Here is a 24,624-nt window from a genome sequence, read left to right as displayed (position 1 = left end):
ACAGTGCTCTGCCCACCAGCTGCTACTGTGGGAGTGTCTGCGACCGAGGACAATCCTGGGTAAGCTGGCTAGGCTGACATCAGAGAGGGGAGCCCAGGGAAAGGAAATTGCCCTGACCCTTAGGACAGAAGACCCTGGGATGGTGACCCTGCTCATGACCCCCGGCTTGGGGAGGGGTCTGTCTCTTTGCATAGGCCACAGTGTGTAGGTGGGGTGCTGCAGCGGCTCTGTGGGTTGTCCTGCCAGCCCCATCAGACTGGAGCGTCCCTAAGGCAGAGTGCTTTCCCCATCAGACTGAGGCCATCACAGGGTATAGGCTGGGTCTCCCCCATAAGATAGGGACAGGGGTGGTTTGAAACGTTGCCTACCAGGCCCAGAGTTCCCCACGCCCCGTCTTTGTCCTCCTTAGTGTTTAACTTGGGAATCATATCTGGAGAACAGCCTCAGCCTGTGCTGGTGGGTCCCAGCAAAGCCAGGGACTAGCTGACCCCAGAAGAACCAACACTTCTCTAGATAAAGCGCCTCCACCCCGTCCCACCTCCCCCCCTCCTTTTTCCCCAAAGCCAGGATCTTCCCCCCCAAGCCCTGGCTGCATGGGCGTACACCTGTCGGATGTGCTTTTTCAGGTATGGGCGAGAGCCGGGTGCCATGAAGCCAGTGAGGGCTGTCACTCTTTGGTGGGTGCTACTGCTGGTGTCCAGGCTGGGGGCCACCATGACGGAATCCCTAGAAGAGGCCTCCTTCTACTATGGAACCTTCCCACTTGGTATGTCCACTCCTCCGGTGGTCTGTCCGTCTGTCCATTTGTCTGTCAGATTGCCTACCTTGGCTGACTTGTCAAGGAGCTTGGTGTTTTAGCTTCCTTATAGGTAGGATGGGGAAAATAACCCCATGTAGTTGTTCTGAAATAAAAGAAGTTCCTAACAGAATTTTTTTAAAGTTACTGTATAGATAGTAAATGCAAATCAGAGCTAAAATGGTGCAGATAAATGCTTTTAACGTATTGTGTCTCCCCCCCCTCCCCCCGCCCTACCACACATGCTCCCACTCCTAGGGAGACAGGGCAGGCTGCTGGGGAGGGGGCTTGCCTTGTGGCCTGGGAGGCACAGCCCAGGGTCCCAGTACTGGGTGGGGAGTGGGAGGGGACTCAGAGCCCAGCTTGGGGTCTCCGTTTGCAGGCTTCACCTGGGGCGTGGGCAGTTCCGCCTTCCAGACTGAGGGTGCCTGGGACCAGGACGGGAAAGGGCCCAGCATCTGGGACACCTTCACGCACAGTAGGAAAGGGAATGTGCTTGGGGAGGAGACTGCAGATGTGGCCTGTAACGGCTACTACAAGGTCCAGGTGAGTGATGGGCGTGCATGTGTGTGCATGATTGAGCATCACCTAGGGAGAGCTGGGGGGTGACAGACATATTGGGGGAACCCGAGTGACAATGTCAACCAAGTGCTCTGCTAACCATCCCCAATCCCAGTGCAGCTGAGCGGGGAGGGGTCGGTGGTGACTGGGGCTTGGGGAGGGAGTGCCAGGATGTGGGAAGGTGGATGAAGGAGGAAAGGAAAGTTGGGCCCCACCTGAGCCAGTGCCTTAGTCTAAGCGATGGGCAGCTGAACGGCTGAGGCCATGACCCCAGGGCCTACAGGCCACAGTAGCCTGAACCCCTGGTCCCTGCATGGGACTGGGCCCCCTGTGGGAAGAGCGGGACCAGCTCATCCTCTGTCCCTTTGCTCAGCACCCACTTTCCTCTCTGGATTGGGGATCCATCACCCTGATGGATTTCTCAAAGCATCCTCATATCCTGCATTTTACTTGACTCCTGGCATAGCCCCAGGAGTAACGGGGGCAGGTGGCGTCACGCCTGTTGCGTAGATGAAGAGTACGTACAGGAGGGGCCTTAGTGGGGTCCGGCTGACCCTGCCCTGCACCCACCTCTGTCTGCACAGGAGGACGTCGCTCTGCTGAGGGAGCTGCACGTCAGCCACTACCGGTTCTCCCTGTCCTGGCCCCGGCTCCTGCCCACGGGTGTGCGAGGTGAGCTAAGGCCACACTGCCCCAGCCCAGGAGTGGCCCCTTTTGGCCGTGCTGGCTTTGTGGGGACACCAGAGAGTCCTGGGCGGCGAGAACAGCCCATGAGCACAGTTTCCTTAGCAGCAGCTCTCACGGGTTCTGCAGGTAGCTGGGCTCCCAGCAGTAGCTATTCCACCATCTGAGACCCGAGTGCTGGTGGGCTGAGGGCGCCTTCAGGCCTACAGAAAGCTCCAGGGCCCAGGAATAGTGCATTCAGAAGGTCAAGGCCAAGGTCCTTTCTCATCAAGTCCCCCCTTTTATTTCGCCTTCAGCTGACGGGGTGAACAAGAAGGGAATCCAATTCTACAGTGACTTCATTGACGCCCTTCTGAACAGCAACATCACCCCCATCGTGACCCTGCACCACTGGGATCTCCCACAGGTGAGGCTGCGCAGGCTCAGAGGCCCAAGGGGAGCTCAGCTCAGCAGGAGGGAGCCTGATCTGGGCACTTGGGGTTGCCAAGGTGGAGGCAAAGACTGAGGTCTGGGCTCTGGCTCGGGACAGGAAGATGGCAGGGAGTGAAGAAGAAATCTCCCAACTTACCCACGTCATTAAGGTGAAGTGGGTCCTTCCGGGAGTGAAGGCTGGGTTCAAGGTGGAAGGGTGAGTCCCAGTGACAGCTGAGCCCACCCCAGGGCCCGAGTCTGAGCCCATCGTGACCCTGCACCACTGGGATCTCCCACAGGTGAGGCTGCGCAGGCTCAGAGGCCCAAGGGGAGCTCAGCTCAGCAGGAGGGAGCCTGATCTGGGCACTTGGGGTTGCCAAGGTGGAGGCAAAGACTGGGGTCTGGGCTCTGGCTCGGGACAGGAAGATGGCAGGGAGTGAAGAAGAAATCTCCCAACTTACCCACGGTGGGGAGGTCCCACTGGTTTAACTGATGTTTGTAATAAGTGGTAAGCGCAGATTTTGATGTTTTCCAAAACATTTGGCCTGGAAACGACAACTCAGACTATAAAGAAAGAAGCATCTTTTGAGTAAGAGTTGATGGAATAATGAGCAAGTTTGTTTAGCCTTTTCTCCCCCAGGTTGTTAGAACTGTATGTGCTCATATACGAGCACCCCCTCCCAAGCGATTTCCATAAAGCCTCGACATGCTTAAGAACCTCACAGTTAGACATCACTATTAAAGCAGTTTTTTTATTCGTTCAACAAGGCCCTGTGGTATCACGGCCCAGCTGGCAGAGGAGCCGCTTATGTACCTCTCTGTGACACAGGGTGGTGGGAGGTCAGAGGACAAGACATTGGCTTCAGGGAGGTGATGGGGAGAAGATGGAGTACTATCCATGCTTTAGAGGGTGGGGCACCTGCTTTTCTCTCCACCCCTCTGTTTGCAGCTGCTCCAGGTCAACTATGGCGGGTGGCAGAACGTGAGCACGGCTAACTACTTCAGTGATTACGCCAGCCTATGCTTCGAGGCCTTTGGGGACCGGGTGAAGCACTGGGTCACTTTCAGTGACCCTCGGGTAAGCAAGGCCCCGCTCCAGGTGGGAAAACCCACTTTCCAGGCAGGAGTGTACCCTGTCACTTCTCACGGGTCCTGTGGTCCCCACTTGCCATCCCTGCAGACAATGGCAGAAAAAGGCTACGAGACGGGCCACCACGCACCTGGACTGAAGCTCCATGGCACGGGCCTATACAAGGCGGCACATCACGTCATTAAGGTGAAGTGGGTCCTTCCGGGAGTGAAGGCTGGGTTCAAGGTGGAAGGGTGAGTCCCAGTGACAGCTGAGCCCACCCCAGGGCCCGAGTCTGAGCCCAGTCGTCTGCCACCTCACCTTAACATGGTCCCCTTCCCTTCCATGAGGATCTATGAGGTAGTGTCCTGCCATCCAGGACTCTGCTGGACACTGCAGCCCAGATGACAGCGTGACTGCTCCCTATAGCGCTTGCAATCTAGCCAAGGGGCTGGAGCACATGCATGTGAAAACTTGTCACCTACAGGTCTAAACTCTTTTGTGAGGAACGGTGACAGGAGGAAGTGGGGGGATGACAGTGAGCTAGGGGCTAACATCTTCAGTGACCGAGCAGAAGTAACTGGAGGTTGGTGAATGACAGCAGCAGGAAGGAGTTAGGAGTGCTTGTCTGGTAGCATGGACTTCAAAGGACCTGGAGTTTTTGAAGGAGGGAAGAGAAGTCGTTTGGAAGCAGCAACAAAGAGCAAGACAGGCACTCTCCTAAGGTGTGTGGGGTGTGAGGGGAAAAAAATGGCGTCTGCTGGAAAGAGCTGCCGTGGCTGCGGTCTTTAGGGGCAGTCAGGCTCAGTTAGGGCAGAAATTGAGGGGGACATTGAGAGGAGACAACGACGGGCGAATTACAAGGCTATTGGAAAGGCTTGAGAAGTGGGGGGTGGGGGGGGGTTGGTCACATTCCAGGACATATATGAGGGTCCAGGTGACGATGACTGGGGAACAGGGGTGCGAGGCATGATGGCCCCAATGGACTCTCAACAGAAGGTGGACAATCTGATCAGGCGGGCAGGCAGGGGATCACTGGGGACATACCAGACCCTCAAATTCATGTCAGCAAGAGAACTTTCTCATCTTTCCCTATTTGGCTTAGGGTTTCTTAAACTGTGACTATTTAAAGGGCAGGGCTCTGAATGTATCAGTGGGTCCCTGGGAGAGAACATGGAGAGAAGGCAGGTTGGCACATTTTGGATTCTGTTTCTCAAGACTGTTCCAGATGCCTGGTATTATATTTTCCTAACTTCCTGAGCACCTATGCTGAAAGCACTGCCTAGTTACTACAGAGGACGACCAGGAACGAAACAAGACACGTTAGCAAAAATCTTAGTAACAATAAATAACACAGAGTGGTGGCTTATGTGTTTATGCCAGATTTAGAGCAAGTTTCCTCTACAGCACAAAGAAAATGGAGGTCAGAGGAAGGGAGACTATGGATTAGGCTAATCAAGGCTGGACTCATGAAAAGGATAGGACCTAAAATGATCTTTAGAGTTAGGAAGGAGAGAAAGGCCACCTTGGGTTGAAAGGGAGGAGAAAAATGAATGAGGCAGGCATCTCCGATGGGCTCCTTTCTCTTCCAGGCCCATGCCCAAGCCTGGCACTCCTACAACAACACATGGCGCAGCAAGCAGCAAGGTGAGCCCCGCCACCATGTGCGCTGAGAACAGACGGGTGACCAGAGGAGCAATGTCACTCTGCGTGCCACCCCCTTTTCTCTCTCTTCTTATAAGGTCTGGTGGGGATTTCATTAAACTGCGACTGGGGGGAACCTGTGGACATTACTAACCCCAAGGACATAGAGGCTGCCGAGAGATACCTACAGTTCTGCCTGGGCTGGTTTGCCAACCCCATTTACACCGGTGACTACCCACAAGTCATGAAGGACCATATCGGTGAGCCACGTCACGTTTTTAAGACTCCAGATACCACAGCAACAGTATTGAGCTCAAGTGAAATGACCAAAAGGCAGGGGGATAGAAGAACACACTGGGTTGGTTTGGGTGAGGCACTCGAGGGATAAGCCAGCTCCCAAAGAATTTAGAACTGGTTATTCAAACTGGGAGGGTGGGGGACATCCAAACAAATTCTTAGACCTGGAAACTGAGAATTTCAGAATCCAGGGGAAAAAACTTAGCAATTCTCTAGGCTGCTCTCTTTTGTGTTCTGTTCTCCTGTCTCCTCCGCACTCCACTCCATCCAACTGTAGTGAAGTAGGAGTGAGAAGTCAAAGACACAGTCATGGGTGGAGTCAGTCCTATTGCTGGTTCTTTCTGCCACTTGAGAAATACTTTCCAAGCTCTAGTTTCCACAGTGTCAGAGGATAAAGACACAGCTCACAAGGCTGTATTAATTTCGACGCTTTTAACTGCCACATAACAGAAAACTCCAAATAAAATGGCTTGAAAAGTAGGGGATTTATCATCTCACCTGAAATCCAGAAAAGGATAATCCACAGCTAATTAATCCAGCCCTCAGGGTTGTCTTTGAGAACCCAGACTCATTCCATCTTTCCACTCTGTCTGGCACTTTTAGCTAGCTCATCAGCCATTCCCCAAGGCCACAGGATGGCTGTAGCAGCTCCAGGCATCACCTTTACACATCAACACCCTGAGGCAGAAAAAAAGGGAATAGTACTATCATATCTGTTTTTAAGAACAAGAAAAATCTTCCCAGGAAACACCATCTACTCCCAGCTGACTTCCCGCTGTGCCTCAAGGGACAGAATTGTCAAATGCCCCAAGGTGCCCTAGACCACCAGGGCTAGAGAGCCTCAGAGCCTGGGGAGGGGTCAAGACTCCCAGAAAGGATGTGGCCCTTTGGAAGGGGATGAGAAAACAGGGCATGGAAGAAGACAGGCATGGGTCTGTTGGGTAGGCAACCAGCAGTGTCTGGCCATAGGAATCTAAACATATAACTGTGATTTAGAGGTATCAGCCCACACCTCCCTAAAAAAGACAAGGATAACAGTGAAATAGGCTATATCTCATACATCAAGGCTATTTTAGATGTCTGACTAAGAATGTTTCAACATTTCAAAAATTTCCCTTTCTAAAGCACCATTTATCAAGACTTGTCTGGAATAGGAGGCAGCAAGTTCTAATTCCAACTCTGCCACTAACCAGTGATTCTAAGCAAGGTGCTTCACCTCGTCCTGTCTCAGTCTTATCACCTAAAAATGAAGGGATTAGACAGAATAATCTCTAAAAATCTTTTGACAATAACCAGTTCTGTGACATGTTCTGTACACATACACTCAAAATCTTGAGAATGATTTCCTCAAGATGCATAAGGAAAAAGCCCTCACAATGGGACAATGCCCATATGGAACATTCCTGCAGACACACCCCATCATTCACATGCTGTTTGCTCTCTTGGGACCCTCAGAGGCCACTGCAGGCGCTACAAGATTGTACTAAAAAGCCAAATTGATTACCTATCATAGAACAATTCTTGCGCTTAAAGCCAATAATCCCAGACCCCACCAACTCCAACTCTGTGATACTTCAAGTGGGAACAGGGCTCAATTTTTCCCTTATACAATGTGGAGAGAAGGATCCTTTAAGTAGTTTTTTCTTTTTCTTTTGTTTCAGCATTATTAAGTATAACTGACAAATAAGACAATTAATATTTTCTTTAGTAGTGAAAGCATTCTGCCTGAAATCTCATTCACAAATTACTTCCAGGCATCTCAGAAGCACCCCTTCATTCACAATAAATATATGAAGAAAGGTAGTTCTAGACGAGTGCTGTCCAATAGAACTTCTGGTGATCATGGAAATGTTCTGCATGTCCCCTATCTGTGCTGTTCAATATGATAGTCTGTAGCCATTTGTGTCTATTCAGATTCAAATTAAACAAAATTAAAAATTCAATCCTTCAGTGTGACTGAGTTGAAGCTGCAGTCACATTAGCCATATTCCAGTAGCCACATATGCTGAGTGGCTATTGTAGTAGACACTACAGTGATAATTCCTGTGGTTCTTCTCAAGTTACTACATGTAACTGAAAGTAATAACATGCTAATAATTTAAAGGAATTTAATAATGCAATCTTTTCACTCATTTAATCTAAGCCAGCAGTCTCTTTGGAAACATTTTTATGGCTACATTTTAGATCAACTCATAAAAATGTTACTTCTCTTTATACATTGATTTAAAACTTTTTTTGCATAGATTATACAAGGGCATGTTTCACATGTTTTGAAGTACAAAAAAGTGAAAAAAGTTAAGCTTCCTTCCCTCCCCCACCCACTGCTCCTATCCTCCCCAGAAGGAAGTACACTTCCAGAGATGCATTGTGCATGTGTGCGCCAAGAACACTGCTGCTCGGTATGTGTATATACTTGCATGTACTGTATGTATGCAACACTCTGCATCTTTGTTTCACTCGAGCATCCGTCTTGGCACTCGTCCTTGTTGTGTATGAAGCACTGCCTTATTCATTCTCATGGCTGCATAATGTGGTACTGATGGATATCCCATCATGTTTTTAACCAGTCTCTCCTGACAGACCTTCAGGTTGCTTCTAATCTTTTGCTACTCAATCTGTAGTGAAGATCCTTGTACATACATCCTTTTACATGAGTAAAGTGTAGGATAAGCAGATTTAGAATTGGTCGGTGAAAGGACACACACTTTTACAATTTTGAAAGATAGGACATTGCCCAACACAGAGGTGATGTTAGCTTACACTACAACAAGGCCTGAACGTGACCGTGTCTCTCCCCACGCTACCACTGGCCTCCTCCAGTTCCCTTCCCAGAGGCAAGCAAAATTACCAATTTTTGATGTAAGGAATAACCTAGTTCTTTTTTCCAGGTAGCTACACAATTGTCCACACATGTTACTGAGTAATCTGTAAAAATATTACTTTTAAGCAACATAAACTTAAAAATTTTTAGCTAGCATTCAAATGTCAAAATTCCAGTTTGAAAGGCTAAGGTCATAATTTCCACACAGATGAATTCCAAAGCCCAGGATCTGGATAATAGCTTTCATGTCAACATGCCAGTATCATCATGGTACATGACAAGAGAATGATTGTGAGAAAATAAAACTTGGTTAAATTCTATTTTCTTCTCTCATTAGGAAGAAAGAGTGCAGAGCAAGGCCTGGATATGTCGAGGTTACCGGCGTTCTCACTCCAGGAAAAGAGCTACATTAAAGGCACATCTGATTTCTTGGGATTAGGTCATTTTACGACTCGGTACATCACAGAAAGGAACTACCCCTCTCGCCAGGGGCCCAGCTACCAGAACGATCGTGACCTAGTTGAACTGGTTGACCCAAACTGGCCTGATCTGGGGTCTAAATGGCTACATTCTGTGCCATGGGGATTTAGGAGGCTTCTCAACTTTGCTCAGGTGATCATTACATTAGGCTAAAGGACATTTTTTACCTGAATTCATGTTCTTATAGTATAAGCTCAGGTGCCTACATTTTAAAGTTAATTTAAAAACCCAGTTACTTATACTTCAGAAGCTACTCGATATAGGCCTTAAAGAAAGACTAAAAAAGAAAGAAAGAAAGAAAGAAAACAACAAAAAAGACTAATGTGGACTTCTCTAGTGGTCCAGTGGTTAAGACTCGGTGCTTCCATTGCAAGGGGCACGGGTTTGATCCCTGGTTAGGGAAGTAAGATCCTGCACGCCGCACTGCATGGCCAAAAAAAAAAAAAAAAAAAGATGAATGCCTACTATGAAAATCATATATATAGATCATATACATGGTTGTTATACATTATATAAATTATATTCATGTAATATAATATGCACATATTTCATATGACTATATATATAATATACATATTTATATATAAAACTTTAAAATTCTTATCTCATATTTAGTTATTTTGCTGCTCTTCTCACCTGTACTGGAATATGTGGGAAAGAACAAGACCTGAAGCATATTTTCTCTAAAATGATGCTTTGTCAAGAAATATATTCTTCTGTACGAACTTGCCTCCTGCCTACACTTATCTCTAAATAAACATGTTAAGTGGCATCTACTAAATGCTAAACACACCCAATTAGAATATGGCAGCTTTCAATATGTGTTCCCATGATTCCTTTCAGACTCAATATGGCAATCCACCCATATATGTGACAGAAAATGGAGCATCTCAAAAACTACACTGTACCCAATTATGTGATGAGTGGAGAATTCAATACCTTAAAGGATACACAAATGAAATGCTAAAAGGTGAGATACAAACGGTCTTCACATATCTTTCTATTTAACTTGGGCAAAATCTGATAATACACGATTGACTAAAACGTGTTTCTAAATCTCATAGATGAAAACATTTAAGATTATCTTCGCAATACTATTTTTCCAAGAAAATGAAATATATTAAAAATGGAATGTCTTTGCAGCTATCAAAGATGGTGCTAATATAAAAGGGTATACTTCCTGGTCTTTGTTGGATAAGTTTGAATGGGAGAGAGGATACTCAGATAGATATGGATTCTACTATGTCGATTTCAACAAGAAAAATAGGCCACGCTATCCAAAGGCTTCAGTTGAATATTACAAGAAGATTATCACTGCCAATGGGTTTCCCAATCCTCGAGAGGTAGGAATAATTATCAGTGTTACTCATTCTGGATTTTAGAAGAGCTAGGTAGCTGGGGTTTAGAGTTTGGCAAGTGGGCCCATTGTTTCTTTCCCTTTCACCACCTCTCTGCTTGTTTGCTTAGAATGGGGTAAGGACACTGTAAAATGCACTCCTAGCACACAGAGCATTAAGGGCAGACTAGGGTTATGCAGGAGTCCTGTTTACTTTAGGTTATGACAGTCAACAGAAACTGTGATTTAAATGTTATCCTAAATGTTGTATCTTAATGCAAACAAATACTACCTATTCTTCAACATACATGAAAAGTTAAGTAAATTGAATATATAATGACCATATAATCTTCACTTCTTTTCCCACCAAATTGTACAGTGATACAAATGCACTGGTGCCAAAATGAGATTAAAAGTAATAATTAAAAAAATCCTTTAAAACCTCCCATTTTCAATAACCTACAAATTTTTCTATCAGCTCTCTATTCTGTATGCTGCTGCACCTAATGGCAGGGAATATAAGTTGTAATTTAGAGTGTCTTAATTAAAAAAAAACTCATTTGTTTATCCACATTCTTTAGAGTGAGCCTAGTGGGACTATAAATAGAAGCAGTGACTGATAACTATCAGGTATTCACTAGTTTTGCATTACTAGAAAAGACAGTAATTTCATTATTAGAAAAAGATAGCTAGATTATAAGCTCAAGAATAAAAACTGTTCTTTGGCTCCCTCACAATGATGCACATAGGCATTCAATAACTATTAACTGATTTAAACTACGAGCAGATTAAAAAAATATATTTCTTACCCCATATTATTCGAAACATGATTTCAAACAGCAAAAAACTAGTTTAAGACAACTTATCAAGTGGGTTTTTATTAGGTGGAAAGTTGGTACCTCAAAGCCTTGGAAACTTGCTCTATCAACAACCAGATGCTCGCTGCAGGTGAGTTTAACTCTTTGATAATTAAACCATGTAATTACGTATGTAACGGTATTACCAAAATCTCAAAATGTGGACCCACCTTAAGTCAATCTTCCAAAATCACATGATTAGAAATGGACTTTCCTTTACTTTGAAGCAATGTCAAATTTCTATCAGCACTTAAAATATGTTTTAAAAATCTACCATGGGCTTCCCTGGTGGCACAGTGGTTGAGAGTCCGCCTGCCGATGCAGGGGACACGGGTTCATGCCCCAGTCCGGGAAGATCCCACATGCCGCAGAGCAGCTGGGCCCATGAGCCATGGCCACTGAGCCTGCGCATCCGGAGCCTGTGCTCCGCAACGGGAGAGACCACAACAGTGAGAGGCCCACGTACCAAAAAAAAAAAAATCTACCATGAAAAAGAAATATCTACTCTAGTTTGATTCTGAATCATACTGTAAATTTATAAATCTACTATTTATAAATTTATCTACTCTAGTTCAATTCTGAATCATACTGTAAATTTATAAATCTACTATTGTGTTATAGTGGGCTTTGTTGGAAGGAGGGAGAAATTCAACCATTATACCAAATGGAATGAAGAAAAATCAAACACTCTAGATATTATATTCACTCATTCAGCAAGTAATTATGAAGCAGTCACTATTGACTCAAGGGTGTTTTAAGCCCTGGGGACATAGCAATAAACAACAAGGTCCCTGCTCTCACAGAAGGCATTTCTAATGCAACAGGATCTAAAAGGATCAGAGATGTAGAATAACCAGGATGTAACCATGCATCAAGAAATGCCAAAGCATATCATTTGTTTCTTTGAATTTTGTCTTTCTCTATATATAAGAGCAACCAGAGAAATACACTTCCTGTTTTAATGAATTCATCTTCCATGTGGTATCAGAGGTGGAAAATGCTAGACCAAATCCTACCAATTCAACTATTTTTACAGGCCCATATACCACTGTCCCCTCCCACCTCATCTAAATAATCAGGCAAATATTAAAGATGTATATTACATTAAACTAAAATAAACTTAATGTAGAGACATGATGTAGAACTTACTGTTGAGCCCATGAGCTCCATGAGAATTGGGCCTGTGCCTTATTTATCTCGGTAACCAAGGATGCCTGGCACAAAACTTAAAAGCAGGTATTTCGTAAATGTCCACTACAACCGTTAACACACTTGAAATATGCTTATCATTTAACTCTTAAAGACTGTTTAGCTGTGTTAAGAATGACCATGAAAATTTTCAATGCAGAAATTCCTATACCTCTTAAGATATACAATAAACATTTTTGAAAGGATGCAAATGTTTTCCAAGGAATTTTCTTTCCTAAATCCCCCCAAAGAGAATTATAGAAACTGAGGAATATTGGCTGCTAATATTCTGAGTAAGCACTAGCACTGACATACATTTAGACTTTATTACAGTACCTATGGAAGAACCAAATTTAAGCATTCTTAATCCATATTTTCTGAAATATCTTACAAAGCCCTCAGATAATTTTTTTATAACATTTAATTTACCAGGTTCTCTTTTATAGCAAATGAGAATAATTAGCAAGTGTGATGATGCCATTTTCCAAGTTTATCCAGACAACTGAAGCTTTCAGGATGAAGCTGCATTTGCCAAAATGACTACATTCTCATCTGCCATGTTGCTCTCTCCCCCTCCGCAGAGCCTTTTCTAAGTTACATGCAGATCATGACGGAGATCATGGTACCTACAGTCTGCACCCTCTGTATACTAATCGCTGCAGTTCTCCTGATGCTTCTGCTGAGGAGCCTGAGCTGAGACAGGGTCATCCATTTTGTAGCTGCATCTTTCACAGAGAACCTTCGGGATCTTCTTCAGGATCTTCCTCCTTTTGCCCCTTCGAAGGTTTACATACATCTGTTTTCAGGTTCTGTGATAATTACCTTCCCACCACCTCTCTCTCTCTTTTTTTTGGCTTGAGCTGGGATTGAAGAATTAGAAAATAAAAATAAGCGTAAATGAAATAAAAATCACCTGTAATCTCACCCCTCTCAAAGTCAATGTTAATATTTTGCTGTATATTATGCATTGATTTTCATTTTGCAAAAAGGGATCACAGTGCACAAACTGTTTTGTAACTTATCTCATTTTAAAATCTGTCTGGAAATATTATTTTAATGTAGAAATGATTGCCACATTAGCACTGCCCTACACATGACGGACAAAAACAATCCTTTAGATATAACAGTCCTTTCAGACTGTAAATCCTATCAGGCAACCATGAAAAAGCATTAGGTGGGTACCAAGTAAATGAGCATGTATATTTTTCTAAAAGAAATTTTCTTATGCTAAATACCCTTTACTCAATGAAATACCTCAAAGAAATATTATATATTGATTATTTAATTTATATATCTTCTCTGTAACTAAATATTCTGTTTTTTCTAAGTCCATTTTATTCTTAACTATGCTAAAATGCTAAAATTAATATCCATCTATTTGGGTACAAAACATGGCTTAAGAGAAAGAATGATGTTAGGCATTTTATCCATTATCTGATTCTACTTAATGTTGTTTGTGAAACACAAAAACAGTAAGATCGTAGAAAAGGCTATTCCATTAATTCTTTTGGTCAATACTACCTCAAGTTAAACATTTTAAAAAGGGTATTTACATCTGGGACTTAGTCCTACAATTGGGCTGGTTACAACTGTTTTTAACAAAACTTTGCTTTCAATGTCAAATTGGCATGCCTGTTTAGGGTTTTTCTCTTCCATCAATGGTTTTGAGACCACACTCTCCTTCTACTATATATACAGATTTCAAATGCAAAGACATTACCACTCAAAAAAATTTTTTTTTCATTTCTCCGGTTTTAGGATTAAATTGTCAGTTGACTACAGAAGGTAGAAAGGAAATTAAAGATTTGCACTGCTCAGTAACAGCTGGTAAGCCTTTTATGTGATTACTAATAATCCATATCCCAAATGTATTAAATCAGCATTTATGTTGTAGAAAGAAAAAAAGAAAAAAGTAAGGTATTTAAGACATTATAAAGTATTTGCAGAGAACAAAAAGTGAACATACCACCTTACAGAGGGCCCCATCAGCACACTTCACTTGAAATGCACCTGGCTGCAGGTAACCATGTTAGTAAAGGATATCCTTTCTTCCAGGCTACCGTTTAATGTTAATTCAGAAAAATCTATAACCAGAGAGAGAGAGATCAGAATTGAATTCATCAACAATTCATTGAACTGTTTTTCTGCTAAGTTACTGCTGAATTTTACAACAATCAAGAGGTAGTCTGAATGATGTGTCTTCTACTTTAGACAAAAATCAGCATTGACAATTCCTTTTAATAGTCAACCCTCTTGATGCATTGAAAATATGACTAAACAAACTAAAGTAGATTTTTAAAAATTATATATTCGGGGGGAATTCCCCAGCAGTCCAGGGGTTAGGACTCCACACTTCCACTGCTGGGGGCCCAGGTTGGATCCCTGGTCCAGGGAACTAAAATCCCACAGGCTGCATAGTGCAGCAGCACCCCCCCCCCCAAAAAAAAAATTATATATTTTTAATTTGGTAAGCTACTGCTTTATTTTTTAATGCCTCCTCCACTACAGTTAAATATAACTGTCTTCTTCCAATTGTAATATATATTTCAGAAAACATTTTCTACTTAGGGTTTATAGTCTTAGGGCTAGACACGTATCCATTTTTTTCTCCTGAAGATTGTTGTATTTCAAAATCAAATGATACAATTAACATTTAGATGAGATCATGTCCACTTCCTTGTGGGTCAACATTTTGGTTTCCATATTCCCACCATTACCAGCAATCATTTGCCGAGCACCCACTGGGTGAGCAGCACTCTACTGGACACTGTTTTTCTCCCCCATTAACTCCAAGTCATTATTCTCTTTTCCCAGGGCAGCTAAAAGTACACTTTTCTCTCTTCAGTCTTCCTGCTTTTGATGTCAACTGTTTTACTCAAGAGCATCATACCGTTAGGTATCTTGAAAAGCTAGTATTTGACCTAAGTGCTCAGTCCAATGAAATAGAAAGTCTAATTTTGTAAATGCCTATGATCTTTGGCCAAAAATAAATGATTATTGGACTTTAATATCTACAACTGAGGCTTTGTTTGAATAATCTATGACTTTTACAAATGAAGTCCTCCTTTAACAGTGGGTCTTGGTTTGGGCCAAAGGTCACTGAATAATTTCTAGACAAGCACATCAAGAATACATAATGGGTAGAAGAGGTTATGAAGTTCAAGTCAAAATGGAGTGTGAGTGTGTTTCCAAGCACGTAGATATATGATTTCATAAAAATTCCTTATTTTCATAAAAAGAGTCACTGGACCAATACATTAGCAAATAGTTTTAACTCTAACATTCAAAACAACTTTCATTCTTTTTTGAAGCAACCTGCATTAAAAAGACTCTAAAAAAACAAAAAAGACTCTAGAAGATAGGTTCCGTATACTTCACTTATTCAGCATCATTGGAAAAGGTGTTTAATCTTGTATTAATCTCCTAACAGGTTTAATCTTAATGTAATAAAATTTATTTTAAAATGGCATTTTTGAAAAACGTATCACATTTATTCATGTCTTTTAAACTTTAAAAATCATAACACACATGTCTTTAAGAAAAAAAACCTGAAACAACAAATATAGATAAAATAAAATGTTTAAACTGGTGGTCTTCAACGTTCGCTGCACAATGAAATCACCTGGAGAACTTTAAAAATTCTGATGTCCAGGCTCTACCTCCAGCGATTCTGATTCACTTGGTCTGGGTATTAGGACTTTAAAGGCTCCCCAGATGCTTCTAATAATCAAAGCTGAGACCCACCCCTGCCCTCATCATTCCACACCTCAGGGTTGAGCTTTAGTTGTCTCCTTTCAGAGGTTTTTCTATGCCCCAGGCCCATGGTTTTGCTACTGTAAACAATACTGCAATTAGTGATCTGGTCCACAGGCCTTTTTGCACATGTCTGGTTATATATGTGGAATAGATTCCTATTAATGGAACTGGTGGTCCAAAGAATGTATTCTTTAAAATTTTGGTGAATATCACCCTCCACAAAAGCCATACAACTTTACACTCCATCCAGCAGTGCGTGAGGTTCCCCCAAATCCCGGCCAGCACTGTGACACCAAACATGTTGACCTCTGCTAATCTGACAGGTGAAAGATGGTATCTACAGAATATAAATTTATTCCTCTTATTATAGGTGGGGTTGATCACCTTTTGCTTTTAAGATGACATTTAAATTTCCTTTTTGGTAAACGGTTCATATTACTTGCCCATTTTTTCTACTGAGTTATTAATACTTTTCTTACAGATCTGAAAGTTCTTTATATACTAGAGAATGTAGCCCCTTTTCTGAACATGAGCTGCAAATTTCTTTTCCTAGTTTATTATTTGTTTGTTGCTTCGCCTCTGGTATTTTTTGCCACGCAGAAATTTTTTTATTTTTATACAGTTCATTTTCAATCTTTTATAGGCTCCAGCTTTTATATCACACTTAGAAAAGATAGCACGATATTAACTGATGGTTCTCAGGAACATTTGATTTCTTTAGGACTTTTACAGTTCAGCCATATGAATAGAGAAGTTCCCATTATGCCTGAATCAAAATATACTCGGGGGGGGGAGAATAAACAATTTCTGGAAATAATTTTGCAAAATATCAATCACTACAATAGGACTATCTGTATTCCCAGCTTTCAAATACCCTTGAATTCTATCTTAAAACTATCAGATTTAATTTTGGATAATCCTTGCAATATTTGAATCAGCCATTTAAGACTTATACAAATAAGAGATGACAGCCCCACACAATCCATGTGCATAAAGATAACAGTCTTATAGGTACTTACGGAAGGAGGTATAAATAACTGGTGGGTCAGCTAATTATACCAGGGGCAAAAAGACATTCTTTGACACACATAATCTTTGATACAATACTAGAAATCTCAACCCTTATTCCTGCCACAGAGAAGGTATTAGAGCAGAAATATCATAACTGTTTTAAATGGTGCAGAAAAGTGTGAAGTATGAGCTGGCATTTCCATTTTATAACCTATTTTCACACCTACGTCCCTATTGCTTGGTGTCTTTTAATAAAATTTCCTCTAGCTAGGATAATGAGAAAAAGCACTCTTTCATGTTTTTTTTTTCCCCCAGAATAAATAGGTTTATACCTAGAGTTCAGGAAAATTACTTAAAACTAGGCGCAAGAGCTCTAATAATAACCTCTACTAGTAAACTGAGTTTATTTTCTTTTGGAATAATTTACGTGAATAGACTACAAACCATCTCTACCAGGTCTGTGAAAATTCAGATGATCTACAGGTGGGCTGTCACTCAGTTGCCAAACTGTTTTCACCTTCTTTTGACCACTGTTTATTTCCACTCTCCATTTCTGTGGCTTCTCACTAAGGAAAGAAAAAAAAGCAAAGAAAAAAAACCAATCCAATTCCTTCTTTCTATAGTCACATAGTGAAGTCCTTCTGTGGTAAGCACTGAGGAAGAAGAGGTGGAGAGGTCACATTCCTACCCTCAAGAAGCACAGTCAAAAGAGGGAAAGAAACAAGAATGTAAATGATAACAAATTGGTGCAGCCACTATGGAAAACAATATGGAGGTTCCTTAAAAAATACTAAAAATAGAACTACCATATGATCCAGCAATCCCACTCCTGGGCATATTTACAGAAAAGACGAAAACTCTAATTCAAAAAGATACATGCACCCCAATGTTCACAGCAGCACTATTTACAATAGCCAAGACATGGAAGCAACCTAAATGTCCATTGACAGATAATGGATAAAGATGTGGTGTGCCTATATATATATATACATACATATACATATATATATGTGTATATACACATACATACACACACACACACACACACACACACACACAATGGAATACTACTCAGACATAACAGTATGGGCACAGTATGTATCACTGATGATAGATGATACTGACATATCTCTCAGATACCCTGGGCCAGGGTTCTGGATTCCTTGACCTAGAGAATAGGATTCAGCGAGGCAGAACTTTGAGCCCATGTGACTACAGAATTTGCTCATGACATAATTTTACACAGTAACAGTAGGAAATTTTATCTCTCTTTTCAGTAGTTTAACATTGTTTCATACTGTGTACATAAGTGTTCACTCACCCAGTTAAAAACACTGGGTAAACCAAATTTTTATATAGACTACCCTTGCCATATGTTGCTTTTCTCCCCCTTAAAATATACAGTTTAAATCCTTAAAAATTCATGCATAGTACTTTGACATACCTGGGGTCTGTCTGTCTGTTCTTCTCTCATCCACAAGGGATAAACAAACCTACCAGAGCTTGAATATGATTTATTTTAGGGATCAACCCAGGGAAGGGAAAGCCCTTGGGATTTTTTTCTTTTTAAACTATTCACCAGTTAGGTAAATTAGTTCACTAAGGTAAAAAGCATTCAGAGATACAAAGATAGGAAGCTAAAGGAAATGTAACACTGTGCCATTTGGGGCTCTGAAATTGGATTGGATGAACTGAGTAAAGAAAACAACAGATGACCCAGGCTTGAGCTCCCTCATTTCTCATGCACAGTTCCTGGTCCCCCTCGTGACTCCTTTCCTAAAATAACCAAGTGCTGATGTCATTGGGTCATTTACTTACAAGTTCACAGCTTTTAGGAAAAAACAGGGAGTTGGGAAACACCTACTTTTTGAATTAGATATAAATCTTGAAACTTTTGAACTCCTGGCAGCTCTTAAATCAGATGGAACCACAAACCATAAGTATTCTCTCCGGTTGAGCAAGACCAGGAAGTTAGAATAGAATAATTTAACAATTCCATAGTTTTCTCCCTTTCTTCTCCTCTTCATGAAATCAAGAGTGATGAGAAACGGCTCTTTCAAATACCTCTAAAGGTATTGTATCGTACCTCTTTCCCCTCCAAGCAGCCCTCTTTATGCATTTTTGTCCAGGCAAACAAGGACATAGAGTATTGGCAGAAACATGGAGTGCTTTTGTACAGGCCATCTGTACATAAATGTGTAATTAATTTATTTAATTTTCCCATTTGTGTCACATTAAAGCTTTGTACAGTGTTTTAAGTTCTGTTTTAAAATTATTGTATTTTATTTTTATAATCTAGTAATAAAATATTCATTCCGTGTGCAAAAAGAAAGAATGAAATAATGCCATTTGCAGCAACATGGATGGACCTAGAGATTATCATACTGAGTGAATTAAGTCAGACAGAGAAAGGCAAATATTATATGATATCCCTTAAATGTGGAATATAAAAAATAATACAAATGAATTTATTTACAAAACAGTCACAGACATAGAAAACAAACTTATATGGTTACCAAAGGAGAAAGGGGTGTGGAGGGATAAATTAGGTGTATGGGATTAACAGATACACACCATTATATATAAAAGAGATAAACAACAAGGATTTACTATATAGCACAGGGAACTATATTCAATATCTTGTTAATAACCTACAATGAAAAAGAACCTGAAAAAAAAAATAGTATGCATAACTGAATCACTTTGTTGTATACCTGAAACTAATACAATATGGTAAATCAACTTTATTTCAATAAAAATTAAATAAACAATAACAACTCAATTTTGAAAAATGTTGTAATAGAGAAATATCAGACATGGGAGGGGACAATACACGAGGGGTAATTTAACTCAGATTGGGATTGTAGAGTTGGAAAAGAATCCTCAGATATTGTGGTCTTTGAGCTGAGCTTATAATGAAATTAGAAGGAGGAGCTAGTTAAGCGGACAAGATCCAGGATGAAAGAAGGACACAGGCGTAGGCACTGTCAGGTAAGCGTGTGCGGTGTCTGAGGAAATGCAGTAACATAGGGTCTCTGACTCAAAAGGAGAGTGGGAAGGCGTGGTGGCACGTGAACCAGAAAGGCACAGCGGCCGGGCACAGAAGGTCTCACAGACCACACTGAGGTGATGGAACACTGTCCTAAAGGCAAGGGAGCCATTTAAACAGAAGGAAGTCATGATGGGATCTGATTTTAGGAAGATCACTTTGGCGGTCACAGAGAAGGAAGTTAATGGAGGCAGACAGAGCAGCTAGGAAAAAGGATTTTACTGCACTCAGCCCAGGTATGAGATGAGCAGATATGAAATAGATGCAAAGATGTAGAGAAAGGAACAGATTCAAGAGCTTCCAAGGAGGTCAGGACTTGGAAACCATTTCAAGGAGGAAGGAAGTGACAGCAATAAGTGGAAGATAAGTCCTAGGTTTCTGTTTTGGGCATTAGGTGGAGATTAATGATGGCCACTTAAGAGGTCATATGGGAAGGGGAAACGTGTTAGGAAGGGGAGTGAAGAGTTGGGATTTAGAGTCTGAACTACCTGCAGGACGTTAAAGTTGAGAATTCATGTCTAACAGACACCTAGAAACACGGGTGTGAAGCTCAGGAGAAGCTGCAGATATGGGTTATGAATTATCATTAGCCCAGAGGAATTGAAGATTGGGGTGTGAACGAAATCACCCAGGGAAGACAGGAAGTAAGAAAAGAGGGCAGAGGGTAGAGTTCTGGTGGAAACTCACATATGAATGAGGCAGAGGGAGAAGAATTTGAAAAGAGGACCGTTCTCAGTCTTGGAGGTGGGCCAGAGAGGTAGAGTTAAAATTAAGACAGAACCTTATGCCATGAAAACAAAGGAAGGGGATGGGTTCAAGAAAGCAATAGTATTAAATGCCACAGAGCCTTACAAGTGCTTACGGAGAGAAAGAATTAGTGGGCTAGCTAATTACACAAGGAGCCAAAAAACTCTTCTCCTGGAAAGTGTCCTCTGCATTTGCCAATTAGAAGGCCACTGGCAACTTCTGCTAAACAATTTCAGGGGAGTGATGAGGCTTGGCTAAGAGGGAACTATATAGAGGGAGGGTATAAATGGAGTGGCTTCAGTGTGAGAGAAATCTCAAGTCTATTATATGCTGAGAGAAGAGTCAGTGGAGATCATGATTTGAGGCAACCTCGGTGTCCCGCATGGATGGCCGATCTATCGTCTTAGCCTCAGCTCCATACCTCCGCAATCCCCAATCCCAGATCCTTCTCTCACTCCCACAGCCATACCTCTGACTTCGCTGTCATTACCCCGATCACGTTCTTCCCAACCTGTCACTTCCCTTCTGGCTAAAGTTTCTGCCCTATTCTGTGAAGAAATTACAAATTGAGAGAAAAATGAAAGTAGAGGACCAACAGTCTAAAGAGAGCAGACCACAGGTCTGGGAGAAGGAAGAGGGAGGACTCTATCAGACTATGTTCAGGGGATGGGAATCAGATGATTATGGTTTCAGAGGTGAAGCAACTCTGGGTCATGAGGTCCCCATGGAGCAGACACTGAAATTGCCTAGAATCGTGGCTGGACTTGAAGTATAATTTAATTATTAAATTGCTTACTTTTGATATAAGTCTTTTATAGCAGTTGGTCTGACTGGCAGCTGAAAAATGTGTTGCTCATCGAGAGGATTTTGTTCATAAAATTTTATGCAGGATCTAAAAAGAAAAAAAAAGAAATAAGAATTGCTTTTGGAAAAAAATGCCACTTGGAGATAAAGGCTTTCTGTTAGTCTAAAGCTCATAAAGGAAACATTAAACCCCCATCCCAACAACACTTAGGTTAATTTTTTTTGAAAGAAAATTTCACTTTAAAAAAATTAATAGTGGACATATTTCTCATAAATATAAAATATATTTATGTTGAGCTCAAGTAAAGGTGTAACTGGGAAGAAAGAGATATCAGAAAAACAAAAAGGCAAAAGAGAGACAAAGATATAGTCTCCATTGTTTTCCAAGTATGGAGAATTAAACAGTTAACTCACATATACTACTGATCTTTAATGGAAAAAAACCCAGTAACAATTTCAAACTTTCCCTTTACAAGTAAGTCAAATTCTAATTTTGGAAAAGGAAATGGTACATTTCCTTCCACAGGGAAAAATAAACTCGGTTCTTCCACTGGATGGTTCACTTATTTCCAGTTTGAAGCCTCAAAAAATACATGTAAGACACCAGCGATCCATGTGTAAGGATTATTCCAAACTGTTTTTAGTCAAACTGACTGACAAATTCTCTAAAATTTCAGCAACACTATTGACAGAGGTCTGATAATAAAATTCGATTCCATTCAGTTACCATATAGATGGTTGGCAATGATTAGCTTGACCCAAATTTATAAGGATATAAAGAAAAGAGAAGGAACTAATACTTATTAAGCACCTCAAGGGTCAAGTACTTTATATACATTACACCATTTCTACAATGAAAAACAAGATGTAGTGAAAGGAAACTTCCTTAGAAAGGAAGTACTAGATCCAAGTGTCCAACCTGATTCCTCCTGAATCCAAAGCCTTTCCTTCTCATGGCAGTGACTTAGAACCTTTCTGTTACTGTGAAGACAGGGTACAAAAATTCTATCCTAACTGATAGTAAAAAAAAGGCAGTTATTTTGGCTGCAACTATTTCAGAAGAGAGTACATTTTTATGTAAGTAAACAACAGAAACACTTACTGTGTTAAAGAAAAGAGGAGTTCATGTTGAGGTTTAATGAAAAGCATACAACTGACTACTATTTCGAGAATATGGTGGAGTTTTTGAATACGATGAACCTGCTCTTGTGTATCTACTGATGGAGAAATGAAATATTCCTGGAATGAAAAAAAGGACAAGGAAAATAGGGAGTCAAAGAACAAGAGGAATCTCTGGAAAGAATTAACCGTGCCTACTAAACCTCAGTGTGGATGCCTGATTAATAGGGAGGGTAAAAAGAAGACAGGAGGCAGCTAGATAGCCTTCCTCCTTTCAATACTATTCCTCAAACTAAACTCCAAGTCTCCACTGAGAATGTTCTAAGCAAACCATTATACATATTCTCTGGTAAAGGCAAATCACAGAACTGCTTTACCAAGGAGGTCCAAGTAGGTAACTAGTACCACTCTCCAGATGGAAAGAATGGCAAATCCACAAGATAATTCTTAACTTCAACAAACTTGCTAGGTTGATGGGAGTACTCATGTCTAAAAATAGATAGTAAACCTGAAGTAGCAAGAAATTAAGCAAGTGTAGTGATAAGCTTCCACTAACATATATTACTGGTAAACTGGTATGAGGTTTTGGAAAAGAAAGTTGGCAATGTTATGTCAAGCCATCGTAATATGCTCAGATCTATTTCTGAGACCCAATCCTAAGGAAATAATCCATGGTAAATACAGTGGGTGGAATTCTACAATGACCCCCAAGATTCCCACCCCCTGGAATACATGCCTTGTATAATCCATTCTCCCTGAGCGAGGCCAGAATCTATAAATATGGTGGTTTGTTACTCCCATGATTAGGTTACTGATCGACTTTGTTTATTTATTTATTTATTTTTGCGGTACGCGGGCCTCTCACTGTTGTGGCCTCTCCCGTTGAGGAGCACAGGCTCCGGACACGCAGGCTCAGCGGCCATGGCTCACGGGCCCAGCCGCTCCGCGGCATGTGGGATCTTCCCGGACTGGGGCACGAACCTGTGTCCCCTGCATCGGCAGGTGGATCCTCAACCACTGTGCCACCAGGGAAGCCCTTGACTTTGAATTAATCAGAAGGGAGAGCATCGCCTGGTCATTACTATGACCTAGTCAGTGAGCTCTTGAAGCATTAGAGATGCTCTCCTGCTGGCTTTGAAGAAACAAACTGCCACGTTGTAGAGAAGGCCACATGGTAAGAACCCACAAGTAACCTCTAGGACCTGAGGCCAGTACGGGGCCAACAGCTAGCAAGAAAATGGGGACCTTCATCAAAGGGCCACAAGTAAATGAATTCTGCCAACAATAAGCGAGGGAACTTGAAAGTGGATCTTTCCCTCATCAAGCCTCCAGATGACACCTTGATTTCAGCCTTGTGAAACCCTGAGCAGAGGACGCAGGTAAAATGTGCCCAACTTCCAACTCCTAGAAACTGTGAGATAATCCATTTGTGTTCATTTAAGCTTCTAAATTTTGTTAGGTGGCGACTGAAAACTAATACAGTAAGGGAAAAGTTGTGGTCATCTTTTTTTTTTTTTTTTTTTTTGCGGTACACGGGCCTCTCACTGCTGCGGCCTCTTCCGTTGCGGAGCATAGGCTCCGGACGCGCAGGCTCAGAGGCCATGGCTCACGGGCCCAGCCGCTCCGTGGCATGTGGGATCTTCCCGGACCGGGGCACGAACCCGCGTCCCCTGCATCAGCAGGCGGACCCTCAACCACTGCGCCACCAGGGAAGCCCTATGGTCATCTTTTAATTGAGTGGAGGTAATGGCAAGGGAGTAGGAGAGATCCATGGGTAATCCTAAATTACAGTTTAAAGGAAGCTATGCAAAATGTGATAGACTAATTTAATGCAAAATCATTTATAGTTAAATCCAAAATATAGGGACATATTAATTGTCTTACACAGGTTATTCCAAAATGTGAAAATAACACAAGTAGGAAAATAGGCATGGTCCCAGGCAGAGAAGTACCCCAAAGCAGCCCCACTCACCACAGGCTACAGATTACAACGT

At 41.9% G+C, this 24,624-nt stretch overlaps 2 protein-coding genes across 4 annotated transcripts in view; one reads left to right on the top strand and one right to left on the bottom strand.

Annotated features, from left to right (window-relative positions):
• The first annotated feature begins 648 nt into the window (after positions 1-648).
• LCTL (lactase like) lies at positions 649-13,067 on the top strand. Its single transcript, XM_065870934.1, has 13 exons — positions 649-766; positions 1,179-1,342; positions 1,942-2,029; positions 2,338-2,447; positions 3,402-3,530; positions 3,633-3,728; positions 5,114-5,168; positions 5,264-5,425; positions 8,621-8,895; positions 9,607-9,733; positions 9,907-10,106; positions 10,984-11,047; positions 12,726-13,067. The coding sequence occupies exons 1-13, from the start codon at positions 649-651 to the stop codon at positions 12,839-12,841; spliced, it is 1,704 nt and encodes a 567-aa protein (XP_065727006.1). The 3' UTR covers positions 12,842-13,067.
• ZWILCH (zwilch kinetochore protein) overlaps positions 12,452-24,624 on the bottom strand; it is a 39,109-nt gene continuing 26,936 nt past the window's right edge. For 2 of the 3 annotated variants that reach the window (XM_065870931.1, XM_065870933.1), the window contains 4 exons: positions 22,614-22,750; positions 21,504-21,599; positions 17,365-17,477; positions 14,114-14,228 (listed from right to left, as the gene is read on the bottom strand). In XM_065870931.1, the coding sequence (XP_065727003.1) occupies positions 14,140-14,228; positions 17,365-17,477; positions 21,504-21,599; positions 22,614-22,750 (435 nt within the window). In that variant the 3' untranslated portion in view covers positions 14,114-14,139. Of the gene's footprint in view, positions 13,005-14,113; positions 14,229-17,364; positions 17,478-21,503; positions 21,600-22,613; positions 22,751-24,624 lie in introns of those variants that run through there. The other variant, XM_065870930.1, reaches the window with a different exon arrangement.

The sequence above is a fragment of the Phocoena phocoena genome, chromosome 2 (assembly GCF_963924675.1).
Source record: "Phocoena phocoena chromosome 2, mPhoPho1.1, whole genome shotgun sequence".
NCBI lineage: Eukaryota > Metazoa > Chordata > Mammalia > Artiodactyla > Phocoenidae > Phocoena > Phocoena phocoena.
The sequence above is the reverse complement of the archived record's forward strand: the minus strand, read 5'-3'. Positions and strand labels throughout refer to the sequence as shown.